The sequence below is a fragment of the Triticum urartu genome, chromosome 6 (assembly GCF_003073215.2).
Source record: "Triticum urartu cultivar G1812 chromosome 6, Tu2.1, whole genome shotgun sequence".
Classification (NCBI taxonomy): domain Eukaryota; kingdom Viridiplantae; phylum Streptophyta; class Magnoliopsida; order Poales; family Poaceae; genus Triticum; species Triticum urartu.
The window spans coordinates 439,121,696-439,148,116 of record NC_053027.1 but is presented as its reverse complement, the minus strand read 5'-3'; the positions used below and the strand labels follow the sequence as shown (position 1 = coordinate 439,148,116).

General features: G+C 42.9%; 1 protein-coding gene across 1 annotated transcript; it reads left to right on the top strand.

Annotated features, from left to right (window-relative positions):
* The first annotated feature begins 1,253 nt into the window (after positions 1–1,253).
* LOC125512296 (GDSL esterase/lipase At1g29660-like) lies at positions 1,254–3,283 on the top strand. The gene is made up of 5 exons (XM_048677393.1): positions 1,254–1,778; positions 1,885–2,021; positions 2,104–2,325; positions 2,441–2,708; positions 2,798–3,283. The coding sequence occupies exons 1-5, from the start codon at positions 1,457–1,459 to the stop codon at positions 3,013–3,015; spliced, it is 1,167 nt and encodes a 388-aa protein (XP_048533350.1). The 5' UTR covers positions 1,254–1,456; the 3' UTR covers positions 3,016–3,283.
* Positions 3,284–26,421: the final 23,138 nt, after the last annotated feature.

The window sequence follows — 26,421 nt, the reverse complement described above, 5'->3', positions numbered from 1 at the left end:
TTTTCTCTTTGCTTTGATTAGGGCATAAACTCATACTTGCGATCAAATTCTGAATTTGTGAAGATTGTAAAATAGAGAGAACATACAACAAGTGATTGTATACGGTCTTGTATTGAGGGTTAGACTAGGTGATTGCCATGTTAATATACTTTGCACAAAATGATTATGAATGTTTACCCAATTAACTTTACATTCTTTTCCCGGCGGACCGATGGGTTTTGGCGTGGGACTCGCCCATTAGTCCAAGATGGCGGACATATACGTCCTATTCGCCGTATATATGGGCTAGGTTTTGGCGGTGCATGACAACCCAGACGTTTGGGCCGCGTATAGGGGTCCGATTGGATGGCAATTTCATTACCACACAGTGACCAAGGAGACCTCCTAATTGGCACCTTAAGCGCCCGAAATCTCAACTAGCACCCGCAGGACATCAGATGGGCCGCAACCTACCAACGCGAGCCACTCGGTTCACTTGGATCATCCCCACCTTCGGTTTGATGCTGACTGTTAATGGATTAACCATCAACCATTGACTTTTGAGAAAAAAACATGTATCTGAATTTTTTTAGGAAATTTAAAAATGTTTGCAAATCTAAACATTTTATAGTAAATACTTTAGTCTAAAAAAGTTTGTGGATTTTAAACATTGTTCACGAATTGGTGAGAAGTTCTCAGGTTTGAAAATTATTCAAGAATTTGAAAATTGTTCGTGGTTTCCAAAAAGTTCATGAATTTGAAAAAGTTTATAAGTTTGATAAAAAAAAGTCTGTGGATTTTAGAAAATAAAACGGAAACGAAAAAAAGGAACAGAAAATAGGAAAACCCTGTTAGAAGCTTTACAAAACCGACTAAAAAAGCTTCTAGAAGTTTCACAAAACCGGATGATGTAGCTTCCATAAAAAAAGGCAACCTACATGGGCCAGCCCATTTCCTATGTGCCCTTGAAGTGCGCCATTTGTAAAAACGCCTGCAAGTGAGGCCTGAAGCGCCAAATACAAAGTGGGATGACAAGGCCAGAGGGATGAGTGTCCTGTGGTAGTAGATGCTCTACCTAGTGCTAAATCCGAACGCAAGCTCCAAACGTGTCACTACAGTTACGATTTGGTCCCATGCACTCAGCTGGTCCGTCCTAAGCCGCACCAGCTGTGAGTGTGTGGCTGCCGGGCGTCTCCGTCGCGGTTCCTCGTCTCTGGCCTCCAGCCAGAGCACCCTTCTGCAGGCCCGCACTTGTTTAACAACGATCTCGAATAAAATTTGTTTGATTTCGTTTGAATACACGGCCGTGTTCTACAGCTTCAAACCTCTTTAAAAGATGCATACTGAGGACACGCAGTCAGCTGAAATTACAAGAGGTAGACAACCCTCCAAAACACCAGCTAGCGGGCGATACACTCGATGAAAACTGCTGGGTAAATCCTGCTCCCTGGGACCTATATATACCTCATGACGTACCATGAAACATTCAGCACCTGAACACAGAGTCCCAGGTACAGCAAAGCAGCAGAGCCTCCAGATGGCCAGCCAAACCGCCTCATACGTGGTCGTGGCCCTGTGCCTGCTCGTGCTCGTGGCGAGGCATGCCGAGGCGAAGCAGCCCCGGCTCGTCCCCGCGATCTTCGTGTTCGGTGACTCCACCGTCGACGTCGGCAACAACAACTTCCTCGGCGGCACGCGCAAGGAGGGCAAGGCCAACTTCCCGCAGTACGGTGTGGACTTCCCGACCACCAAGCCCACCGGCCGGTTCAGCAATGGCTTCAACACGGCAGACCTGCTAGGTACTACGTGCATTGCAGCTCTTCGATCGGCAGTCACTTCCTTCATCACGAGTTGTCGAGTTCGATCGGCAATGCTTAACAAATTACACCATTCGATGATGAACAGCTCAGCTCCTTGGCTTCCCCCTGAGCCCGCCGGCGTACCTCTCCCTGAATAGGCGCACCGTCAGATCACAGATGTTTAAGGGCCTCAACTTCGCTTCAGCGGGGTCCGGACTTGGGGATCACACCGGCCGCTCAGTGGTACTCCCGCATTGTTAGCCGTTACGAATTATCTTTCATTTCAACCATATGACATGATCTGAAGTCTGAACATTATGTGCAGGTTGGTGAGGTCATCACGATGACCCAGCAGGTGGAGTCCTTCGCGACGGTTGTCAAGCACATGCACCAGAGCTCAGGCTCGAGGAGAACGGCCAGTCTCCTCTCCAAGTCCATCTTCTTCATCAGCACCGGCAGCAACGACATGTTCGAGTACTCTTTCTCCCGCAGCAACGACAGGAAGTTCTTGGCCGGCCTCGTCGCCGCCTACAAGGACTATCTGAAGGTACCACTACGTAGTAGTACTCAGCAAATCAGTTAGCTAGTCTGCAGTTGTGTTCATCTCCACAGAATCAGACGAACCACAAGAACTGCAAATTGACCTGTGAAATTCTGCGCAGGCACTCTACCATCTGGGCGCGAGAAAGTTCAGCATCGTCAGCATCCCGCCGCTGGGCTGCACTCCGTTGCAGAGGCTGCGCCGGCTGGAGCAGATGGGCACGCAGGGCTGCTTCGACCCACTCAACGATCTCTCGCTCGGGTCATACCCGCTGCTGGCCGCGATGATAGAGGAGCTGGCCCACGAGCTGCCTGGCATGGCCTACTCCCTCGGAGACGCCTTCGCCATGGTCTCCTTCGTCTTCGCCAACCCACATACGCCCGACTGGAGTAAGCAAATCGCCTTGGCACGGCTCCTTGCCTGTGCAAATACCCCGTGGATCTCTTCTAACTGTGATTTTGCCGGCCTGCTCTTGTAGGCTTCACGGAGCTTGAGGCGGCGTGCTGCGGCGAGGGTCCGTTCGGGGCGTCGGGGTGTAACCAGACGGTCCCGCTGTGCGGCAACCGCGACAGCTACCTGTTCTGGGACGCCAACCACCCGACGCAGGCCGTGTCCACCATCGCCGCGGAGACGCTCTTCGCCGGCAACCACACGTTCGTCAAACCCGTCAACGTCCTCCAACTGACCAAGCTGTGACCGTGCTCGTGCGCGAAATTTATAGCGATATGTATTTTGTTTTCTCTATTATCGTCTAAATAAGAGTAGTCAGATAATATAGGGCTACCGGGTAATCAAGCGGTTATAAAACATTATCTTACCGACATGCACGGCGATAATACTTACCCCAATTCATCTGTGTTTGGATTAGAAATCTCTTTTTATAAGGATTTGGAATTTGTACTGCAAATTTTATCGAGATATTTAAGTGGACTTGGAAGAGTCTCTCAATCAATCAATCAATCAATGACATGCCTTGCTATACAAGAAATAGTAAAACTGAGCCACCTATGACCACCGACGGCGATTTGAGCTGGGCTCCGATATTCGATGGTCCCACCACTCCCTATTTTTCGAGCGTTAATAACACCTTATTAACTCTCGGAAAAAACAATTCATCTTATTAACTCAAAAGTTTTCAGAAATACAAATAATCTCTGGCCTATTAACCAGCCCCAAATGTCGACCATAAGGTAATGTAGTCACAGCCTGTGAGCTTCTAAGTTCATGCTTCTCCTCTCATGGGCAATCTCAACTGATGCAAAACCTTTCATCTTCTGCTTTACTTCTTGAATGATACTCCCTCTGTAAAGAAATACTAGATCATGATGGGCACGGATTGCCGTGCCCGTCTATTTGTACGGTAATATAATTGGGGTTTTCATAAATATATCAATGCATAAAAAAATAAATTGATTTTAGGATAAATTGTCCATATATTTGCCGGTTTTATAAAACATAGATCATATAAATGTGATACAACTTGCAAATGACAGTTTTTGCTTGTTATTTTATCACGTTATTTGAGGAAACCATATATAAAACTGAAAAAGTTATGTTATTTCTTAGTAGCCCTTCCATCAATGGAAATACTGTATGTAGGGATGTCAACAACTAAGTGATATTCAATATAGGATTAATGTGATAATTTGTAAACTAATTTATAAGAATAAACATTCTTCTATGGCAAAGGTGTGCAAATGAAAAATTACAAGGAAAGGAACAAGGAGGCTTGAAAACTCTTCACTTTTGCTTTGCCACTCTTGCTCATTCAAAGCTAACATTGCAGATGCCGCTTGAACGAAATCCATTCACAACTTTTGAACTACGGATTTGCTTTGGCTCAAATCATTTGAACTACATGGATGACACTGGAAAGAACAGAAAACAAAGTTTAGAGAGTCGTAACAGTGCAAGACCATGCCAAAGCAAACAACCTGTAGGTGATGAAGATGGAGCTCACTGCTGATTAGCATTAATGATTCATCTGCAGTGCCACCCACTGCAGTATATAGTGGATAAGAAGGTCGGCTGCTAAAATAATCAAAATACAACAGCACATGAACAACTAAGAGCACACAAATAATTGTTGGTAAATAAACAAAGAGACTGATTCCCGATCTGGTGCATCTAGGAATATGTAGCGTCCCTTTTGAATAATCACTAAACTGTTGATAGAAGGATGTAAGTTTAGCATGACTAAAAAGGATCCTAACTTAGGTATATGCTTCCTAGCACAGAGAGAAGGACGTGATCAGCAATGGCAAAAGCAAATCTGCACATAGTAAATGACCTGATACAATTAGACTATACACTAAGAAAAGTTGGAACAAAATGATCTGCAGAGTTTACAAACTTAAATCTCCAGCATCCGGAGCAGGCTATAAAAACTGAAAAATTGTATGTTCTCTTGCTGAAGAGGCTCTACGTCGGTTGTATGGCTGAATTTCTTTTCTGCACTTTTGCTCAACTTCAGTAAGTCTCAGAGGTTTCATTTGCATCCTACTGATGCACTTCCCACAGATCTATTTTCTATTCAGCACTAAATCTTTGCATCGGCCATCCACGGATGGCGGATTGATCTTCACTTCACGGATCACACATTCATCTTACACACCGAATGAACTCCTCCTTTCGACTGCCGTAGTAGACATTAATAGCAAGGCACTGCCTAGTAGGACATTAGCAGCTACCTCAAGCCTCCACCTCTCCTCGTCGATGGCGCTTAATCCCATTTAGATTGTACATCCTGCCGGGGTTCCCGAGCCTGATGAACAGCCACGGCTTCTGGGCTGTGCCGCCACTGCCAGCCGTGGCCGACGAAGAGGATGACGAGGCGGGGGTGCTGCTAGTGAGGCCGTTCGCCCCCATGCTTCTATGGTTCCAGCGGACGATGAAGAAGATTTGTGCTGCTGGATCAGAGAGGGTGAGTGAAAAGGGGCAGGAGAGGAAGCCTATATACACGTATCAATTGGAAACTGAAGTGTCCAGCACATGAGACGTCGGCCTCCGCCATAAATGCGTGCTTAGAAACTGAAGTATGATTGTGTGTTTGAAGTCTGAGTGGAGCAGTTTCCAGGAGATGAGCCGCCATTATGGCCCATGTCTCCTCACCTTTCTACTCCCTCTGTTCGAAATTACTTGTCAAAGAAATGGATGTATCTAGATGTATTTTAGTTCTAAATACATTCATTTCCGAGACAAGTAATTCCGAACAAAGGGAGTACCTCGCAGCCGTATCTCCCGACGGCTGGATTGACTGGATCCCCATCCAATCGCTCCTCGGCTGGATTCCATCATAGGCCGCCCACGTCATCTGCATCGATCGCCCGCCGCATCCTCTATGTATCGACTGCCCTCGATTGATTCCTCTCTTGAGCGAGTTTTTCTTTCTTTTATGGAGACGGTATTGTATCTGGCCGCTCGTTGCCTTGGGCTGAGCACGAAAAAGGGCCCAATTAACCACGGGGCTCCGAAAAAGCTACGAGAGTAGCTGCCCTTGCGACTTGTGGCCCATTTAGCGCTAAATGCACATGAGACAATGATCTAACGTTCAGGAATATCTAGCAGACAAAATCGAACGGCCAAGAATGCCCAATTCATGAGAGAGTAGGAATTAGGTGCAGTTTTACTATTCTTAATTAGAGCGTTTAGATCACTACTTTCGTGATCTAAACGCTCTTATATCCTTTTACGGTGGGAGTAGTCGTAAAAGTTCCAAGGTATTCACCCTTCAAATGGCTCATCGGTAGCAACAACAGTTTTAGTACAAGCAAGGTCCATAGCCAGGGATAGAGCTTTATTGCTTGCCATCACCTCGAGAATCTTCGGCAATATTAGATTGGACTACGATTGCTGATGCCCCCCCCCAAACACGCTAGTTTCATCTCGGCAGACAGCAGCGAAAGCACCCCTGTCTTCATGACGGCCAATAGCCGCATCCACGCGAATCATAATTGCACCCGAGGGTGGCGCAATCCACTCTACTTCGGTTTGAGGAACTTGAAGTCTCACTTGTGCCCTTCCTAAAACTTCAGCTCGATTATCTAGGTAATTCTTGATGAACCTGAACGTTGTGAGAGGAGACTGGTATTGCTTTTCTTCGTGCCGGTCACTAGCATTCTCACAAAACTGTGATGAAGCATTGATCTTGGACTTCTATCAGCCATAGCTTTGCATTATCATGTCTATGCGCAATTATGAGCTCCACCAGATCCTCATCTAACAACTGACCACACATATTTCACCATTGTGCACTGTATCAACGCATGGTTCCACGTATCCTCTGGCGAACTGCACATTAGACACAAGCTACTTTTTGCCAATTATTTACCTCATCGTCCACGCAGCCCATCTGTCTGTCTTGCATTAAGCGAGACGGACGGAACTCTCGCAGCGAGCGACTAGCGGACCACAGTATTGAGCCAGCCTCTTAGCTCATATTCTCGAAAATATAGAGTAAACAATGCGCTCGCAAGTGATCGATCCTGGACCTCCATGTTTCTTCGAGGCATTGCTAGCCAGTGTGCTAGCACCGGGTTCATGTACAATAGGTAGGGCGCGACTTACTAGAAGGAAAAAAGAGAGGGTTTTTCACATTGGTCCATTTCCTTTTTCCTGTTCTTATAGGGTTTTTTCTTTTTTTTCGTTATTTATATTTGGTTATCTCCGCCCCCCCCCCCACCCTTTTTTTTGTTTTTTTGTTTGCTTTTCTTATGTGTTCTCCTTTTTTATTCTTTTCTTTCATTAATTGTTCTTATCGTTTTCCTTTTCTAACACATTTTCCATGTTTTAATCTTTGGTTTTTGTTTCTTTCTTTGCTTTTAATGCTTTTTGGTTTTCTTTTTTTCTCTAGTTTCTTTAATTCATTCGTTTTTCACACATTCTGGATTTGTTACTTCGGTTTTATTTTCATTTTCTTTTTTCTTTGGTTTACTTTTGTTCCCTTTTTTTGTTTTCATATTCCTAGTTGTCTTTTGTTTCTTCCTGCGTTCATTCTGTATTTTTTATATGTCAACAACATATTTCTAATAAACGTTAAACATTTTCTTCCAATACAAATTTAACATTTTTTCAATACACGGTCAACATTTTTCTATACATATTTTTTAACATATTTCAAATGCTTGATTAATGTATTCCAAATTCAAGATTAACATTTATTGGATACAAGGTAAACATCTTTTCTATACACACTTTTGAACTTGTACAAATGCTTGATTAACAATTTTCAAATACTAGATCAACATTTTGTAATACATGGACAAAATTTTTTATGCCCATTTAACATTTTTTTTCAAATCCTTGATTAACATTTTCTAAATGCAATATTAACATTTTTTGAACAAATGGTCAACATTTTTTCTATACACATTTAAAATTCTCCAAATATTTGTTCAACTTTTTTTCAAATGCTTGATTAACATTCTTTATATAAATGATCAACAAATTCGTCATTTTTTAAATACATGGTCAACTTTTTTCTATACACATTTAATATTTTTCTGGTGATTGATCAACAATTTTCAAATACTTTTTCAACATTTTTTTCAAATGTTTGATTAACATTTTTATATATATGATAAAAGTTCATTATTTTTTAATACATGGTCATCTTTTTTTTAAAATAATTGTTCAACATTTTTCAAAGATTGATTAACATTTTTATATACATGATAAAAACATTTCATCATTTTTAATACATGGTCAACATTTTTACTATACACATTTAAGATTTTTCAAATACTTGATAAAAAAATTAAAATATTTTTTCCAAAAAAATTCAAATGCTTGATTAAATTTTTCTGAATACATGATCATAAAATTTATAAACATTTTTATATATGACTAGCAAGATGCCCGTGCGTTGCACGGAACATCAAGATACATTTGTACGAGTAGTTTATCTTGTGGGAGAAAAAGGATGAACGAGAGAAGGTCTTATTTGCAAATGCGGAGAGAGGTGTGGGTATCTTTTTGTAAAATTGCCATAGTTTCCTTCCTATCCGTCAGGTATAAATCGGACGGCCTATATTGCAGAATGACAGGCACACCATCATCACCAACTTTATTTTTATTAGAGTAGAGATAATTATTTTCTTTATACACATTTAACATTTTGAAAATCCATGAGCATTTTTCGGAATGGAATGAAACATTTTTTTTGCATTGTGGATACATTCTATAAAATGTCAGGAAAATATTTTTGAAATGTGTGATCATTTTTCAGGTGTCATGAACATTTTTTATATTAAACACAATCATTTTTATAATTGTGCAGACAAAATTTCTAGACTGCATATATTTTTTAAATAAGCAAATGTACATAACCATCTCAGTAAATTATTTTTCAAACATATTTTTTTAGAATATTTTGAAATAAAAACAAGAGGAAAAGAGTAAGTAAGGAAAAAAATCACAAAAAACAAATGATTGATCGGAAATACCCTCTTTGCCGCACAATGCGGCAAGTTGTCGGGCACACGGACCTCCATAACCCCCCAGCGCGAGAAATGCCAACTTTACATCAGCAAGACCGCCAGTTTTGGGAACCTTTAAAAAGGTTCCCAGAATTGTTTTTTCGCTTTCGTTCAAACATTTTTTCGGTTTCTTTTGGTTTTGGTTTTTTTGTTAATTTCTTAATATTTCATTTTCCTTTTTCCTTTTTAAAGTATACTAGCAAGATGCCCGTGCATTGCACGGAACGTGAAGATGCTTTTTTTAAAACATCTGTTGTCATTGACCCTTGTAGGAGTAATCTCATGTGTAAAAACTAATGATATCTCGACAAAGGGAGATAAGATAAGGAGGAGTGGGGCATGGTGGTGATTGGTGGTCGGACTGAGCGGAAGCATGGAGATGGACGACGCCGTCAGCGGCCATCATACCAGATTGTTTCAAAGGCTTCTTTTTTAGTTGCTCAACAATAAGGTTGTGGGAGATAAGAATGAACAGGGGAAGGCCTTATCTGCAAATATGAAGAGAGGTGCGGTTATTTTTTTGCAAAATTACAATAGTTTGCTCTCAATCCGTCAGATATAGATCGGACGGTCTATATTGCAAGATGGCACGCACACCATCATCAGCAACTCGGTTTTTTTATAGGAGTAGAGATTTTTCTATTTCGAAAAAATTCTGGAATTTTTTTTTAATATATTTGGATTATCAAATTTTGTTCAGGAGTTTCCAAAAATATTCTTGTATCTGGAATTGTTCATAAATTTAAAACAAATTGTGTTATGCAAATATTGTTTGTGGGTTTCATAAAATGTCCCTGTTTCATAAAAAATGTTTGTGTGTTTCAAAAGATGTTCACGTTCCTAAAATTGTTTGTGTTTCCGAATTTTTCTTTGGAATTAAAAAATCTGATGTTTTATTTTTTTTTGTTTTCAAAACCAATTCATGAGATTCAGAAAATGTTCCTTCTTTAAAAAAACCTCCTTTTTCGAAGATGTTTGTATTTTTTAATAAATATTAACAATTGAAATGTGTCAGCGTTTCATAAATCATTCATGTTTTGTTTTCCGAAAAAAGTTTTGTGTTTGAAATTTGAAAAATGTTCGGATCCGTGCTGGCATTGATTCTTATTGTTTTCGCGCTGCTCTGTAACATTTGAAAATGTTAGGAACGCTCACCAGCTCTACCAGCTAGCATCTCGTCCTCTGTCTCTTGTAATTGATCGGCTGGGGAGGGTGATTTTGTTTAGCGCTACAGTACCAGGCTCCGCTACAGTAACTGTTCGTTTCTGATCGACAATCTGCCGCACAAAGCGGCACATAGGAGCTCCCAAGAAAAGCAAACGCACAAAAAAAGAACGAAGAAGCAAACTGGCCGGCCCACCCCAGCGACTGGGTTGGCCACTAGGCTTGTAGCAATCTACTGTAGCATACCCATTGTTCGCGCGGTACATTAGCAAAGTTACATGTTTGTCATTTTTTTGGAAGAGACGATCTTTATTTTTTTGGAAAAGTCGAACAAATTGTTAACAACACGCAAAAAAATTATGAACACTGTGGTTATTTTTTGGAAAATCAAACAAATTTTGGATAAATGAAAGTGTTTTTAAATTATGATTTTTTAAAAACTGAACATTATTCAGAAAAAGCGAACATTTTTTGAAATCACAGACACTTCTCAAAAACATTTTTATTAAAAAAATAACATTTTTCGAGAAACGTGATCAATTTTTTTGAAATGACGATCAAAATTTGCAATTCTGTTTGTTAACATTTATTCTTTTTGGAATAATTGACTTTTAGTTGAATTTGCAAACAATTTTGCAAAACAGTAACATTTTTTGGAAAACATGAGCAAAAGTTTGAATTGTGATTATTTTAGAAAAATGAGCAACCTTTTAAATTATAAGCAACTTTTGAAGATTTTGATTTTTTTAGATTGTGAAGTTATGAAAAAAATAAAAAGGTACAAAAAACTTGAATCCTAGATGAAACAGAAATGACTGTGACGAAAACCTACAGAAAGAAAAACGTATTCAGTAATATTTTACAAGGTTCTCGAGCGGGAAGAAAATATTACAGAAAACAATATGCTAAAGCTAGATAATGGGCTGGCCCTGTTTATCACTCGCTCGGCCGTCGTTGTGGGTTTGATTGACCCTTTGACACATAGAGCCTCATATAAGAAATTTGCTCCCCGAAAGGCTCAGAGAAAATGAATTCATTGCGCCAAAACCACCCTAAAAAAGCTGCTCCCACAAGCAATCGAGCTCACACTATTTACTTCAAAACAGATTGCCTAACCACTACAGCTAGTAGGCGCTAGTGAAAACTCTCAGCGGAGTAGTTTAAGGACAATTGTAGCCGCACTATTTATTGCATATACATTTTAGAACAAGGTGACCTTTTTAAAAAAAATGCGAACAAAATTCCAAAGTTCACAGATTAAAAAAAGAATTTTAAAAATATTATGTACTAAAAAAGGCCATGAATTATAAAAAACTCATTGATTTTGATAAAAGAAGTTCATCGATTTTCAAAAAAGTTCACAAATTATAAAACTTAATATATTTCAAAAAGGAATTCATCAATATTGAATGCATCACACACGGTACGTAGAAGAAACTGTGTGGCATAGGATGTTCATCACACACACTTTTTATGTGGTATACGTTTACGCAGGGTGGCCTAACGCAAACAGTTTTCAAGAGGAAGTCGTATGTGATTGTTCATTGATCCAACACGTTTTCTTTCTAGAAACTGTGTGCATTGTCTGAGGTCATCGTCCACGGTATTTTCTCAATAACCATTTGCAATAGAAAAACCCAGTTAGCAGCAATTAGCAGGCTAATTGGCCTATTATTAATAATCTATTTATTAATCAAATTGACATTTCATATTAAGCACACAATATATTTCATTTTCGTATTAAGGAAGTATGATTTCATAATTGAAATATATCAGAGTACAACATCATATAGCTTCAGCCAGTTACATCATATAGGCATATAGCTAGCTACCCCATTACAAAACTGCACCAGCACAAAGTTTGACATGCAACATCTATAACCTTTCAAAATTAGAATCATAGACGCTCTGGAAAACTGCTGAAGCGGAAGGCGAATATTGAGCCTTCATTGATGTTGAAGGTCTTTGCAAATTTAGGCCTGTGCATGTGGATGATTGACCGTCCATCCTCCGTCTTCTTCAGGAAGACTTCAATATTGAACCATGGGTGTTGTATGAATACATTCATCGCCCCCAACCATACAGGTGGTTTAAGAGGTAATCATTAGTGAATTGCTTTGGAAAGGTCTGAAAACAAGGATATGCATAAATATTTTCTCTAGATTTGAAATGGCGCAAAGGAATAAAAAGAAAAAGGTATAATAGTTAGTACCATCATGTAGTAAACTAATGTCTTCTTCATTGTGCAGACAAAGATCTTGTTATTTTTTGTCACTAATGTCTTTATCCTAACAATCTTTCTAAGTTTCTTGACTTGACTGATATTCATGGACAACTCATTTCCCCATATACAAAAGGGTTGAACAGTGGGTCAAAACCTCTCACAGCAGGACCTATATGTGCAAGACCAAATTGTTAAAAACCTAAATATTAGAATGGTTCCTGCAATTGCACAATAATGTGCTATTAGACAAAGGACCATGCACGTGCAAACCTCGTTTTTAAACCTCAGTGCTTCCCATTGTTTTCCTGCAACACGTATAAGGTAGTTAGTGATCAGGTTAAGTGAGGGTTGGCATGCTATCAGTCAAATATGTTGATGAAAAATAAATACCACCATTGTTGTCGTCTTCCTCAGTTCCTCTCCATGAAGCTGTGTTCGGCCAAGCTCTTGTGCGCCCAATCAGCGAGGTAAGATGCTTCCCAGGGCACAACCACTCCCGGAGTTGCACACAGCAGCAACATCACCAAGCTGCCGCATCGTTTCATCCGTGTGTAGCAGATGCAGATTTTGGAGAGAGGGGAGAAATAAATTGAGAGAGAAGATGTATATGACATGCAGGTCCATCTAGTCAGTGAGAGTAGAGGATGATCTCGGTAGGGATTGTGTGTTTCTGGCACACCAAACTAATCTAGGCTCAGACAAGGTTAGGATTGACCGGGATCGATAAGTATGGGATGCCGATTTCAGAGATTAGAAGGTGAGGGTCCGATTGCAACGGGATGTACGAGTTCAAGTTTTTTTCCAGACTTTACCCACAACGAGCATAGCGGCCATCATTCCTCCTGTTTCTGACCATTGTTGAGGGCTAAATGAATTTTTGACCCATTATACATGACAGTGTCTCCCACTACTACAGGATGCTACTAACGCGACACTACAATCAAACACCCTTCGACGAAATTGTGTGTGATGCATTAATCGCAAACAGTGATGTAGAAAATCCATCAAAAAAGATGCAAAACATTTGCGCTGGTGGATACATCAAACACGGTTCAGATTTTAGTTGTCCGTGCGATGCGGGGCATATGGTTCAGTTCAATAAACTGTTTGCGATGAGGCAAAACAACAGATACGAGCAGCCAGATGAATGTGTGTGCGATATACGGCATACAATTCACTCGGATAAACTGTTTATGATGAGGTGGAACAACAAAAATGGGCAGCCAGATAAAGGTGTGTGTAATCTATGGCATACAATTCACTCGGACGAACTGTTTGTGATTAGGCAACACAAAAGAAACGGCCAGCTAGATCAAGGTGCGTGCAATATACGGCATATAGTTCACTCGGATGAACTGTTTTCGATTAAGCAACGAAACAGAAACGATTCAACCAGATCAAGGTGTGTGCAGTGGAGGGCATACAGTTCATTCCAATAAACCATTTGTGTTGAGCCAAGAGAATAGAAACGTTTCGTGTAAACCAGATGTGTGTGATACGCAGCAAACATCCAATTACATAGGTGGCTAGTACACGCATGACATTTCCACACACCAAATAAACTATTACATGCATAATTAACTAAGATAAACGATCATCTGATCATCATCTACTTCTTGTGACGTTTGCCGCCACTACTCTACTAGGATAAACAGAACAATATTCTTTACTATGAATAGTGTGTTGTGTTGGGCGCACAAGTATATGGATCATAGCCTTGGGCGAGCAATGTGCCCGCATGTGTTGTGCTAGCTCGATGATCCTTCTATGCTAAGTTTTCATTAATTGTTGGCGTTTTATGATCACGCCACCGTTTCCCACCATTTCCTCACCGGTTTCCCGCTGCCACCCAGCGATATTGCGCATAAACCTAGGTGACGCATGACGCACCGAGGCAACAACCGCAGCCTGTAGCACATTCACCTTTTCCAAGCATGCCAACCCACCAAAGCATCGCCTCTGCCATCAACCTCCTCGACGAGGAAAACGAGAAGGCGCCATGGCCCGTCGAGGCCGAGGCGCTCCCCGGCAATGCGATGGACGACATCGTGATGCGCGCCATCGCCAGGGTTGAGCAGACCCTTGGTGCATGGTGCTTCAGTGCCGCGGATCAAGATAGTCATGTCAGTGCCAAAAGGCTGCAGCACGCCGCACAACATGGTCGATGATGCGCCGCAAAGAAAGCTAGGCACGTCCGCGCCGATAGGTTGCGGCTTGCCGCATCGCGAGACCATTGGAGCGCCGCAGAGCGAGAAGCGTGGCGCGCCGCACAGCAAGAGCGAATCTGTCGGCTCTTGCCTACTGTCGACAGGGCATCGCAGCTGGGTATACGTCCCGCCAGTACCCCCATTCCTCGCCATGAGTGGGCAGAGGCCATCTACGCCGTACTTCCATAGAGGCCGGCCGCGCCGTACTTGCACCGGGCGCCCGCCGCGCCATTTGCATGGGTCACGCCGTTCGCCTTGTTTGTGGCCCGCTCGATGCTAACGCGCTGGTCGCTAGGATCGACCGCCTCCTTGGCCCAGGTGTCTACCTGGGCGCAATAGAGGAACATGACTGTCGCATCCTCGAGCTGGCGATCTTCGATGAAATAGCCAACTTGGAGCTCAAGATTGCGCTCCAGATGTACCGCGAGCATGTCGACCGCTTGGCCGAACGCCTGCATGAGTTCATGCAGAGCCAAGAGCTACTGTAGGCAAGGGCTACTGGTCATGGACGCATTTATTTTGTTGACTCATTTTGACATGGACAACAATCATAATATTGCTCTATTTCAATGTGTGTACTTTGTTTTCCGTTCTTATATGTTTTGTTTCAATGTGTGTAGATATGTGTTCCATTCTGTTTATTGCTCTGTTTCAATGTGTGTATTTTGTTTTTCGTTCTTATATATTTTGTTCTTATATGTGGATGATAACAGCTAGATAAAAATTAGCATACGGAAATAGATAAAGAATATATATATATAATATCATCACTTATACTTGATGATACTTAACTACAATGTACAATGCATAAAATTGAAAACAAACAATACTAAAACTAATAATCCCTCCTAGGGGTAGTATTCCAGCAACCCTCGCCAGCAGCTCCCTGGCGCGCGGCGTCTTCCTAGTGCAGAGGCGGTACTTCGCCTCCTTCGCCTCGCAGCGCTTGACGTACCGATCTGCTTCTTGCTGGCTGAGGAGCGCGAATGATCTTGCCATTTCGTTGGGCGCCCACTTGAGCTCCTCGTCAGTGGCACACTGGAGCTATTCGCCCACCTCCACGCAGCGATGAGGTGCCTAGCGCCTTTGACCTTCCTCATGAAGTACCCGTCTTCATACACCTCCTTCGCACGACGACGCGCCCGCCCCCAAAGCTCCTCTGCCTCCTTTTTCTAGACGGCCTCACAGGCTTCACAAGCCGCCAGGTACCTGGCTTCATCCTCCGCCATCTCCTTCTTGAACGCCACTTGCCTGGATTTCTCAGCGAGAGGCAACGATTTCCACAGACAAAGATTATACTAGACCCAAAACCACTCCAAAGTTGGGGGGGGGGGTCCGGCGCAACCTCGTCCGCCAGCCTGTAGGGGTCCTCCTCGTCGCTGCTCTTCAACTGAACGTCCTCAGGGGGCGGCGCCTCCTCGTCGGTGCGTGGGGCAGATCAGCGGCACAACGGTAGGGATTTGTGTGTGTGTGAGAGAGAGGGCGAGTGAGGGGAGGATGCAGATGAGAATGCAGGCGCGACGACATGAGCAATGTAGTATTTATTGCTGGTCGGAATCTAGATCGACGGGAACAGTACACACGCCGATCGCCAGAATTTACGAGTATTGTCGTTCGAATTGCACATGATTCCCACAGCAAAAGTCGTGTGTGAACTTAATAGCTGACGGTTTCCAATACAGAACCGCGTCTAATTAATAACCCGTGCCACTCACCTTCAAACCTCGACATGTGAAATAGAGTGCCAATCGTGTGGGGCCCGGTTGTCTTGCCAGATATTTACATTTTATTTCCTTATTTAAGGGACGAATGCTTATTTTGTGTTACCATAGCACTCCATGCATGTGTCCAAGCCATGACACCAATATGTTTAAAAATTCCTTCCAATTTATTGCCCATGTAATTAACTCGAACACAACAAGTACACAAATATGATTTTTCAAACCGTTATGGTTAGCTGTTGCATATACATGTAGTTCAAATTTGAATTATGATCATTAAATGGCTAGAAAATCACTTAAATGTCTTAAAAAGGTCAAATGTGTTAGGAAACGTTGCATGGCAAACAAAAAATTCTACGCACACGCAAGGTTTATCCATGCATATGCATAGCTAGGAGAGGGAAGAGTATGTCTACCCTTGTAGACCATTTAGCAGAAGCGTTTATCAACGCAGTTGATGTAGTCGTACACCTTCACGATCCAACCGACTACCGAATATACGGCACCTACACTTTCAGCACACGTTCAGCTCGATGATGTCCTCGCCTTCTTGATCCAGCAAGACGGGCGAAGTAGTAGATGAGTTCTGGCAACACGACGGCGTGGTGAGGGTGGTGATGCAACTATCTCCGCAGGGCTTCGCCAAGCACTATGAAAATATGACCGAGGATGAACTAGAGGGAGAGGTGTGCCGCACACAGCTAGGGAATCGTGGTCTCTGTTGCCCCCAACCTCCACATATGCCCGTGCGTTGCAACGGGAGAGACATTTCTTTGCAAAAAGCAACGAGAGAGATAATTGACATGTTCACCAAAAAAGATCTCCGCATGAATCTTTCATAAAAACATGAACATTTTTTGAATTTGTGTTTTTTAAAGGAAACATATTTTGAACATTCGGAACAATTTTAGAAATGGGTTTCTTTGAACTCATAAATTATTTAGAATTTGCGAATATTTCACTAAAATAAGAATATTTTTCATATTTGCACACATGTTTAAAACGCATTTTTTTTGGAAAATCTCAAAAAAATTAAAAGCACAAATAAAAAATGGAACATTTTTTTAAAATTTGGACAAATTTTCGAATGAGAAAAAAATATATAAATTTCTGAACATTTTTATAAAACAGGATATGTTTTGGAATTCTGAACATTTAAAAAAATCATTTTTTTCCGAAATTACAAACTCTTTTAAAAATTATGAATTTAAGGAAAAAATGGAGAAATAAAAACTTGAAAGGAAAAAAATACAAAAGAAACAGGAAAGAAACAGAGAAAGAAACGAAAAAATAGAAACATAATAAGAATAAAAAACGATTCAGCCCAGGTTGGGCGCCCTATGCGACACTGGGACTATTTGACGCCCCATGCGATAAATAGGATTTTTCAGATGGGCATGAAAATAAATAGTTCAGCTTTGCTGGGCCACATGGCAGGCGGCCCGCGTACAGAATTGTGGCATTTTTCCTTTTGTAATACACGAACGGACAGAAATTTAGTACCACCTCGAATAGCAGATTTTTTTGATGGTGAATGGATGAAAAAATCAGAGAAACACACCTTGCTTTATTAGTAGGTATATATATATACATATACATATATATATATATATATATATATATATATATATATATATATATATATATATATATCGGCTTTCCTAGGGCGCCTGCCCTCACCGCGCCCCCTTCCATATTTGTGCATGGGGGGGAGGAAAGGGGGACTGGCTGCCTTAGGGCGCCTCCCCTTTCCTTTCCTCCCTCCTTAGTGCGTGGGCAGGAGGTGGAGGGGCGCGCTAGCCCCCTTGTGGGCTGGTGTGCTTCCCCCCTTTGGCCCATAAGGCTCACCACTTACCGATGGCCTCCCGGAACCCCTTCCGACACTCCGATGAATACCCGGTACATCCTGAAACCTTTTCGATGACGAAATAGCATCGTCCTATATATCAATCTTTACCTCCGGGCCATTCCGGAGCTCCTAGTCATGTCCGTGATCTCATATGGGACTCCGAACAACATTCGGCCACCAACTCACACAACTCATATAATACTATATCGTCAACGAATGTTAAGCATGCAGACCCTACGGGTTCGAGAATGATGTAGACATGACTAAGATGCCTCTCCGATCAATAACCAATAGCAGGACCTCTACATATTCTACGGAGATCTTTATTGGTCAAACCTTTATGAAAACATATGTAATTCCCTTTGATTGTCGGTATGTTACTTGCCCGAGACTCGATCGTCGGTATCTCCATACCTAGTTCAATCTCATTACTGTCAAGTCTCTTTTCTCGTTCCATAATACATCATCTCATAACTAACTCAGTAAATTTTCTTGCAAGCTTCTTGTGATGTTGTACTACCGAGAGGGCCTAGAGATACCTCTTCGATATACGAAGTGACAAATCCCAATCTTGATTCACGCCAACTCAACAGACACCTTCGGAGATACCTTAAGAGTATCTTTATGATCACCCAGTTATGTTGTGACGTTTGATAGCACACAAGGTATTCCTCCGGTATCCGGGAGTTGCATGATATCATGGTCGAAGAAACATGTATTTGACATTAAGAAAGCAGTAGCAATAAACTAAACAATCATATGCATCACATCATTCTCCTAATGATGTGATCCCGTTATCAAATGACAACTCATGTCTATGGTTAGGAAACCTTAACCATGTTTGATCAACGAGCTAGTCTAGTAGAGGCTCACTAGGGACACGGTATTTTTTTATGTATTCACACATGTATTTAAGTTTCTTATCAATACAATTCTAGAATGAATACTAAACCTTTATCATGAATAAGGAAATATAATAATAACAACTTTATTATTGCCTCTAGGGCATATTGCCATCAGTCTCCCACTTGCATTAGAGTCAATAATCTAGTTCACATCGCCATGTGATTAATACCCATAGTTCACATCACCATGTGACTAACACCCAAAGAGTGTACTAGAGTTAATAATCTAGTTCACATCGCCATGTGACTAACACCCAAAGAGTTTACTAGAGTCAATAATCTAGTTCACATCGCCATGTGATTAATACCCAAAGAGTACTAAGGTGTGATCATGTTTTGCTTGTGAGAGAGGTTTAGTCAACGGGTCTACCATATCCAGATCTGTATGTATTTTGCAAATTTCTATGTCTACAATGCTCTGCATGGATCTACTCTAACTAATTGCTCCCACTTTCAATACGTATCCACATTGAGACTTAGAGTCATCCGAATCGGTGTCAAAGCTTGCATCGACGTAACCCTTTATGACGAACTCTTTATCACCTTCATCACCGAGAAACATCTCCTTAGTCCCCTTAGGTAACTAAGGATAATTTTGACCGATGGCCAGTGATCTACTCCTGGATCACCATTGTACCCCCTTGCCAAACTCATGGCAAGGCACACAACATGACATACTTTATAGAAACTATGGCTGACTCATAGGGAATGACTTTCATTCTCTCTATCTTCTCCCGTGGTTGGGCTTTGAGTCTTACTCAACTTCACACCTTGCAACATAGGCAAGAGCCCTTTCGTTGCCTGGTCCATTTTGAACTTCTTCAAAACTTTGCCAAGGTATGTGCTTTCTGAAAGTCCTATTAAGCATCTCGATCTATCCCTATAGATCTTGATGCCCAATATGTAAATAGCTTCACCGAGGTATTTCATTGAAAAATTCTTATTCAAGTATCCTTTTATGCTATCCAGAAATTCTATATCATTTACAATCAGCAATATGTCATCCACATATATATACTATCACAAATGCTATAGAGCTCCCACTCACTTTTTTGTGAATACAGGCTTCACCATAAGTCTGTATAAAACCATATGCTTTGATCACCTCATCAAAGTGTATATTCCAACTCCGAGATGCTTGCACTAGTCCATAGATGGATCGCTAGAGCTTGCACACTTTGTTAGCACCATTAGGATTGACAAAACCTTCTGGTTGCATCATATACAACTCTTCTTTAAGAAACCCGTTAAGGAATGTAGTTTTGACATCCATTTGCCAGATTTCATAATCATAAAATGCGGCAATTGCTAACATGATTCAGACAGACTTAAGCATCTCTACGGATGAGAAAGTCTCATCATAGTCAACCCCTTGAACTTGTCGAAAACCTTTTGCGACAAGTCGAGCTTTGTAGATAGTGATATTACCATCAGCGTCCGTCTTATTATTGAAGATGCATTTATTCTCAATGGCTTGCCAATCATCGGGCAAGTCCACCAAAGTCCATACTTTGTTCTCATACATGGATCCTATCTCAGATTTCATGGCCTCAAGCCATTTATTGGAATCTGGGCTCATCATAGCTTCTTTATAGTTCATAGGTTTGCCATGTCTAATAACATGACTTCCAAGACAGGATTACCGTACCACTCTAGTGTGGAACATGTTCTGGTTGACCTACGAGGTTCAATAGAAACTTGATCTGGAGTTTCATGATCATCATCATTAGCTTACTCTCTAGTTGGTGTAGGCTCACGGGAATGGTTTTCTCTGATGGGCTACTTTCCAATTTGAGAGAAGGTACAGTTACTTCAGCAAGTTCTACTTTCCTCCCACTCACTTCTTTCGAGAGAAACTCCTTCTCTAGAAAGGACCCATTCTTGGCAACAAAGATCTTGCCTTCAGATCTATGGTAGAAGGTGGACCCAATAGTTTCCTTAGGGTATCCTATGAAGGCGCACTTCTACGATTTGGGTTCGAGCTTATCGGGCTGAGGCCTTTTGAAATAAGTGTCCATACCCAAACTTTAAGAAACGATAGCTTAGGTTTCTTGCCAAACCAGAGTTCATACGGTGTCGTCTCAACGGATTTAGACAGTGCCCTATTTAACGTTAATGCGGTTGTCTCTAATGCGTAACCCCAAAATGATAAAGGAAAATCGGTAAGAGACATCATAGAATGCACCATATCTTATAAAGTACGGTTACGACGTTCCGACACACCATTACACTATGGTGTTCCTGGTGGTGTGAGTTGTGAAACAATTCCACATTGTTTTAAATGAAGTCCAAACTCGTAACTCAAATATTCGCCTCCGCGATCAGATCATAGAAACTTTATTTTCTTGTTACGATGATTCTCCACTTCACTCTGAAATTCTTTGAACTTTACAGATTTGTTTTTCATCAAGTAGATATAACTATACCTACTCAAATCATTTGTGAAGGTCAGAAAATAATGATACCCGCTGCATGCCTCAACACTCATCGGACCGCATACATCGGTATGTATAATTTCCCATAAGCCATTAGCTCGCTCCATTGTTTCAGAGAATGGAGTTTTAGTCATCTTGCCCATGAGGCATGGTTCGCAAGTATCAAATGATTCATAATCAAGTGATTTCAAAAGTCCATCCGCATGGAGTTTCTTCATGTGCTTTACACCAATATGACCTAAATGGCAGTGCCACAAGTATGTTGCACTATCATTATCAACTTTCCATCTTTTGGCATCAATATTATGAATATGTGTATCACTATGATCGAGATTCAACAAGAATAGACCATTCATCAAAGGTGCATGACCATAAAAGATATTACTCATATAAATAGAACAACCATTATTCTCTGACTTAAATGAATAACCGTCTCGCATTAAACAAGATCCAGATATAATGTTCATGCTCAACGCTAGCACCAAATTACAATTATTAAGGTCTAAAACTAACCCCGAAGGTAGATGTAGAGGTAGCGTGCCGACAGCGATCACATCGACCTTGGAACCATTCCCGGCGTGCATCGTCACCTTTTCCTTAGCCAATCTTCGTTTATTCCACAGCTCCTGTTTCAAGTTACAAATATGAGTAACCGAACCAGCGTCAAATATGTTAGGAATAGGCAACTTGTATTCCCATGAGGCCATAGGCCAATATATATATACATGTACAGGTGTGGAACATATGCAGGAAACCCCTTATACAACGGGATAAATACAAAGGGGTACATGACTTATATTATAACTCTAACACCCCCCCTCAAACTCATGGTGGATGAACAACACTGAGTTTGGAGAGATAAAAGCCATGTTGTGCTCTAGTCTGAGCCTTCGTCAGGAAATCCGCCAACTGTAACTCGGAAGGCACATACTGAAGAGCAATGACCTGATCCTGCACACTAGCGCGCACATAGAAAGCATAAACACCAATATGCTTGGTGAGCTCATGCTTCACAGGATCGCGTGCAATGCTGATAGCACCTGTACTGTCAGATAAAAGCAGAGTCGGTGTAGTGACGGAAACACCAAAATCCTGAAGTAACCACCGTAACCAAGTCACCTCTGCCGTCAAAAGAGCCATTGCTCGCAACTCAGCCTCGGCACTCGAACGGGAAACTGCAAGCTGTTTCTTCGTCTTCCAGGCAATGAGAGAACCACCAAGAAAAACACAGTAAGCAGAAAGTGAACGGCGATCGGAAGGATCACTAGCCCACGTAGCATCCTAATAGGCCTGGAGCTGTAAAGAACTGGAGCGAGGAAAGAATAGACGGTGAGAGATCGTGCCTCGAAGATATCGAAGAACACGAATGAGATGACTATAGTGAACCGAGGTGGGGGCAGAGACAAACTGACTCAGAATATGAACCGGATAAGAGATGTCCGGACGAGTGACAGCTAGATAGACAAGACTGCCAACAAGATGACGATAACGCGTCGGGTCAGGGAGATGATCACCATCAGTAGCACGGAGGTGAACATTGAGCTCCATAGGAGTCTCAACAACGCGCTCGTCAGTAAGAGCAGCACGAGCAAGAAGATCCTGGATATACTTTTCCTGGGATATAAAAAAGCCATCAGAGGTAGAAGAGACTTCAATCCCCAGAAAGTAGCGAAGAGGTCCAAGATCAGACATAAGAAACTGCTCACTAAGACGGGCCTTTACAAAGGCAATATACTTGGGGTCATCCCCCGTGATGACCATGTCATCAACATAAAGAAGAAGAAGAGTCCGACCACGAGGAGAAAGGTGAATAAACAATGCTGGATCATGAGCACTTGCTAAAAAACTAGCAGCAGTGATTACAGAGGCAAAGCGCTCAAACCAGGCGTGGGGGGCTTGCTTAAGGCCATAGAGAGAGCGACGAAGACGACATACCATGCCATCAGGAACAGAATACCCAGGTGGTGGCTGCATGTACACCTCCTCACGCAGCTCACCATTAAGAAAGGCATTCTTAACATCAAGCTGAGATATAGACCAGTGGCGTGCAGAGGCAACGGCAAGAAGTGTACGAACAGTGGTCATATGAGCCACAGGAGCAAAAGTCTCGTCATAATCACGACCATGCTCCTGCTGAAAACCACGAGCCACAAGACGAGCTTTGTGACGCTCAAGAGAACCATCGGAGCGAGTCTTAACCTTGTAGACCCACTTACAAGTGATCGGACGGACTCCGGGAGGAAGAGAAACAAGATCCCAGGTACCAGTGCGTTCAAGAGCAGCAATCTCCTCTGCCATCGCAAACTGCCATTCAGGATGAACAACAGCCTGACGGTAAGAAGTCGGCTCAAGAATAGCAGCACCAGCGGTGGGAAATCCAAAGCGATCAACAGGCGGACGAGGACGAGAACGCAAGCCATAAGTAGGCTGAGAGGAAGATGACGACCCATCCACAGAGGCATCGACTGGTCGTGGACGACGAGTGTAATGCTGAGGAAAAGATGGAATAATAGAAGGAGGAATCGGCAAGGTAGAATCAGGGGGTGGCGACGAAGAAGTCACCGGAGATGAAGGTGTAGAATCCGGTGACAGGCTGGGAGAGGAGACCGGGGAGGAAGTCACCGGAGATGAAGGTGGAGAACCCGGTGACATGCTAGGCGAGGAGACCGGGGAGGATGGTGCCTGCAAATCAACTAGATGTGGAGAAGGAGAGGAAGTGGAACGGAGAGGTACAGTCTCGGCGGGGGTGATAGGTGAGTCAGGAAAAGTGAGGAAAGAGATATCCTGCACTGAAAAAGTCGAGGAAGATGGGCGTGGGTAGAAGGGACGAGACTCTTCAAAAGTCACATCTCGAGAGATACGCATCCGACGACCAATAGGATCCCAACAACGATAGCCCTTATGCTCATCACTGTAGCCTAAGAAGACACACTCAACAGACTGAGCGGTCAGTTTGGTGCGTTCGCGAGGGGCAAGAAGAACATAGCAAACACAACCAAACAACGAGCGAAGCATCGAATAATCGGGAGAACGATCAAAAAGTCGCTCGAAAGGAACACCACCCTGTAGAGCAGCGGAAGGCTGTATATTGATAAGATAGGTGGATGTGGAGACGGCCTCAGCCCAAAAATGAGGCGGGAGAGAGGCAGCAATCATCAATGCACGAGCCGTCTCAAGAAGATGTCGATGCTTTCGCTCAGCCACACCATTCTGAGCATGAGCACCAGGACAAGGAGAATTGAGAGAGAGTCCCGTGCTCAGCAAGAACACCACGCAACATCTTAGAGATATACTCGCCAGCGGAGTCAGCACGAAAAACACGAATGGGTGAAGAGAACTGAGTATGAACCATGGCAGCAAAACGCTTATAAATAGACAACACCTCAGAACGAGAAGTCATGAAATAAAGCCATGTGTAACGAGAGAAATCATCTATGAAAATAATATAGTATTTATGACCACCTTTCGAAGCGAAAGGGGCCGGACCCCATACATCAGAATGGACTAAATCGAAAGGACGCTTAGACACTGACTCACTATGTGAATATGGTAACTGAATCTGCTTGCCAAGACGACAACCCTGACACTCTAAAGAGACATCTCCTGAGACAGACCCCAGAAGACCTCGACGAACTAAAGAAGACAACCGAGAACCACACAGATGACCAAGTCGATGATGCCACTGCTGGAAGGAACCAGTGACGGAGGCGATAGAAGCGGAAGAACTGGCGATGGTGGTGGCAGCAGAAGGAACATGAAGCCAGTCCAACTCCCAAAGACCCTGAGAATCACGGCAGCGAGGGCCAGCCCCAACCAGAGTGTGCGTGTGACGGTCCTGGACAGAACAAGAGTCAATGTCAAGGATGACGCGACAACCGGAATCCGTAAGTTGACCAGCAGAAAACAAATTCATGGTAAGTCGAGGAACATGAGCAACATCAGGAACAGAATAAGGAGTAGTAAGATTGCCTCTACTAGCAACAGAAAGTGGAGTACCATCAGCAGTGAAGACATGAATAGGAGAATCCAGTGATCGAAGAGAGGACAAAGTGGAAGAATGAGAAGACATATGAAAAGAAGCTCCAGAGTCCAGAACCCATGGGGATGTACCTGACTGTGTAGAGGGTGATTGCTCAGTGCGGGAAGCATCAGTCACAGAACCGGCAGTACCCGTCGAGGAAGAACCTGAAGCCGCGAGCAGACGCTTAAGTCTCAGAATATCCTGCTCAGTCAAAGCAATGGCTGAAGCTGTCAAGGTAGATGAAGAAGTCCCTGAAGATGATGATCGAGCCTTGCGCAGGTGTTTCTTCTTCGTGTAGCACTGAGACTCAAGATGACCATCATTGTTGCAATAGGCGCGATGTGGACGGGGGCGACCTGAGCCTCGAGTGGGCAAGAGCGGCGGAGCACTCGAGCGAGAAGGGGTCGGTGGAGCAGGTGGCGTAGGAGCACGAGTAGCGAGCACAGAGGGAACCTCCAGCAAACCAGCACCACGTAAGCGAGTCTCCTCAGCACAAATCTCAGAAAGCGCCTCCATGAGAGAAATACGGCCACGAGCAAACAACTGAGCACGCCGGGGCTCAAACTCCTTATGGAGCCGAGACAGGAACTCATAGACGCGATGAAACTCCAAATTGGCCTGGACAGCCTGGCAACAGGGGCAGGTACGACACCCAGCACTATGGAGAGAATCAAGCTGGCGCCAGATAGCAAAACTCTGTGCATAGAAGTCATCAATAGTAGAGTCACCCTGCTGAAGAGCATGCTCCTGACGGATCACAGAGAGGTATAAGGCATCACCAGAGGGCTGATAGCGCTCACGAAGACGGGTCCACATCTCAAAGACAGTAGAAAGACCCAGAAATTCAGAAGCAAACTGAGGCAGAACACTAGCAGTGAGAACAGCTGCAGCACGAGCATCATCATCAAGCCACTAGGTGTAAACAGACAGAGCACCATGATACGTCTGAAGAGCCTCCTCATAAGCCAAAACCCTCTCATCATAAGCACGATCAGCAGCCTCATCAGCAACCTTAGCCGCATCCTTGGCGGCCTGATTAGCATCCGTAGGAAGAACCGATGGAGTTGGCGGAGTAGGGGCCACCGGAGGAACTGGACGTG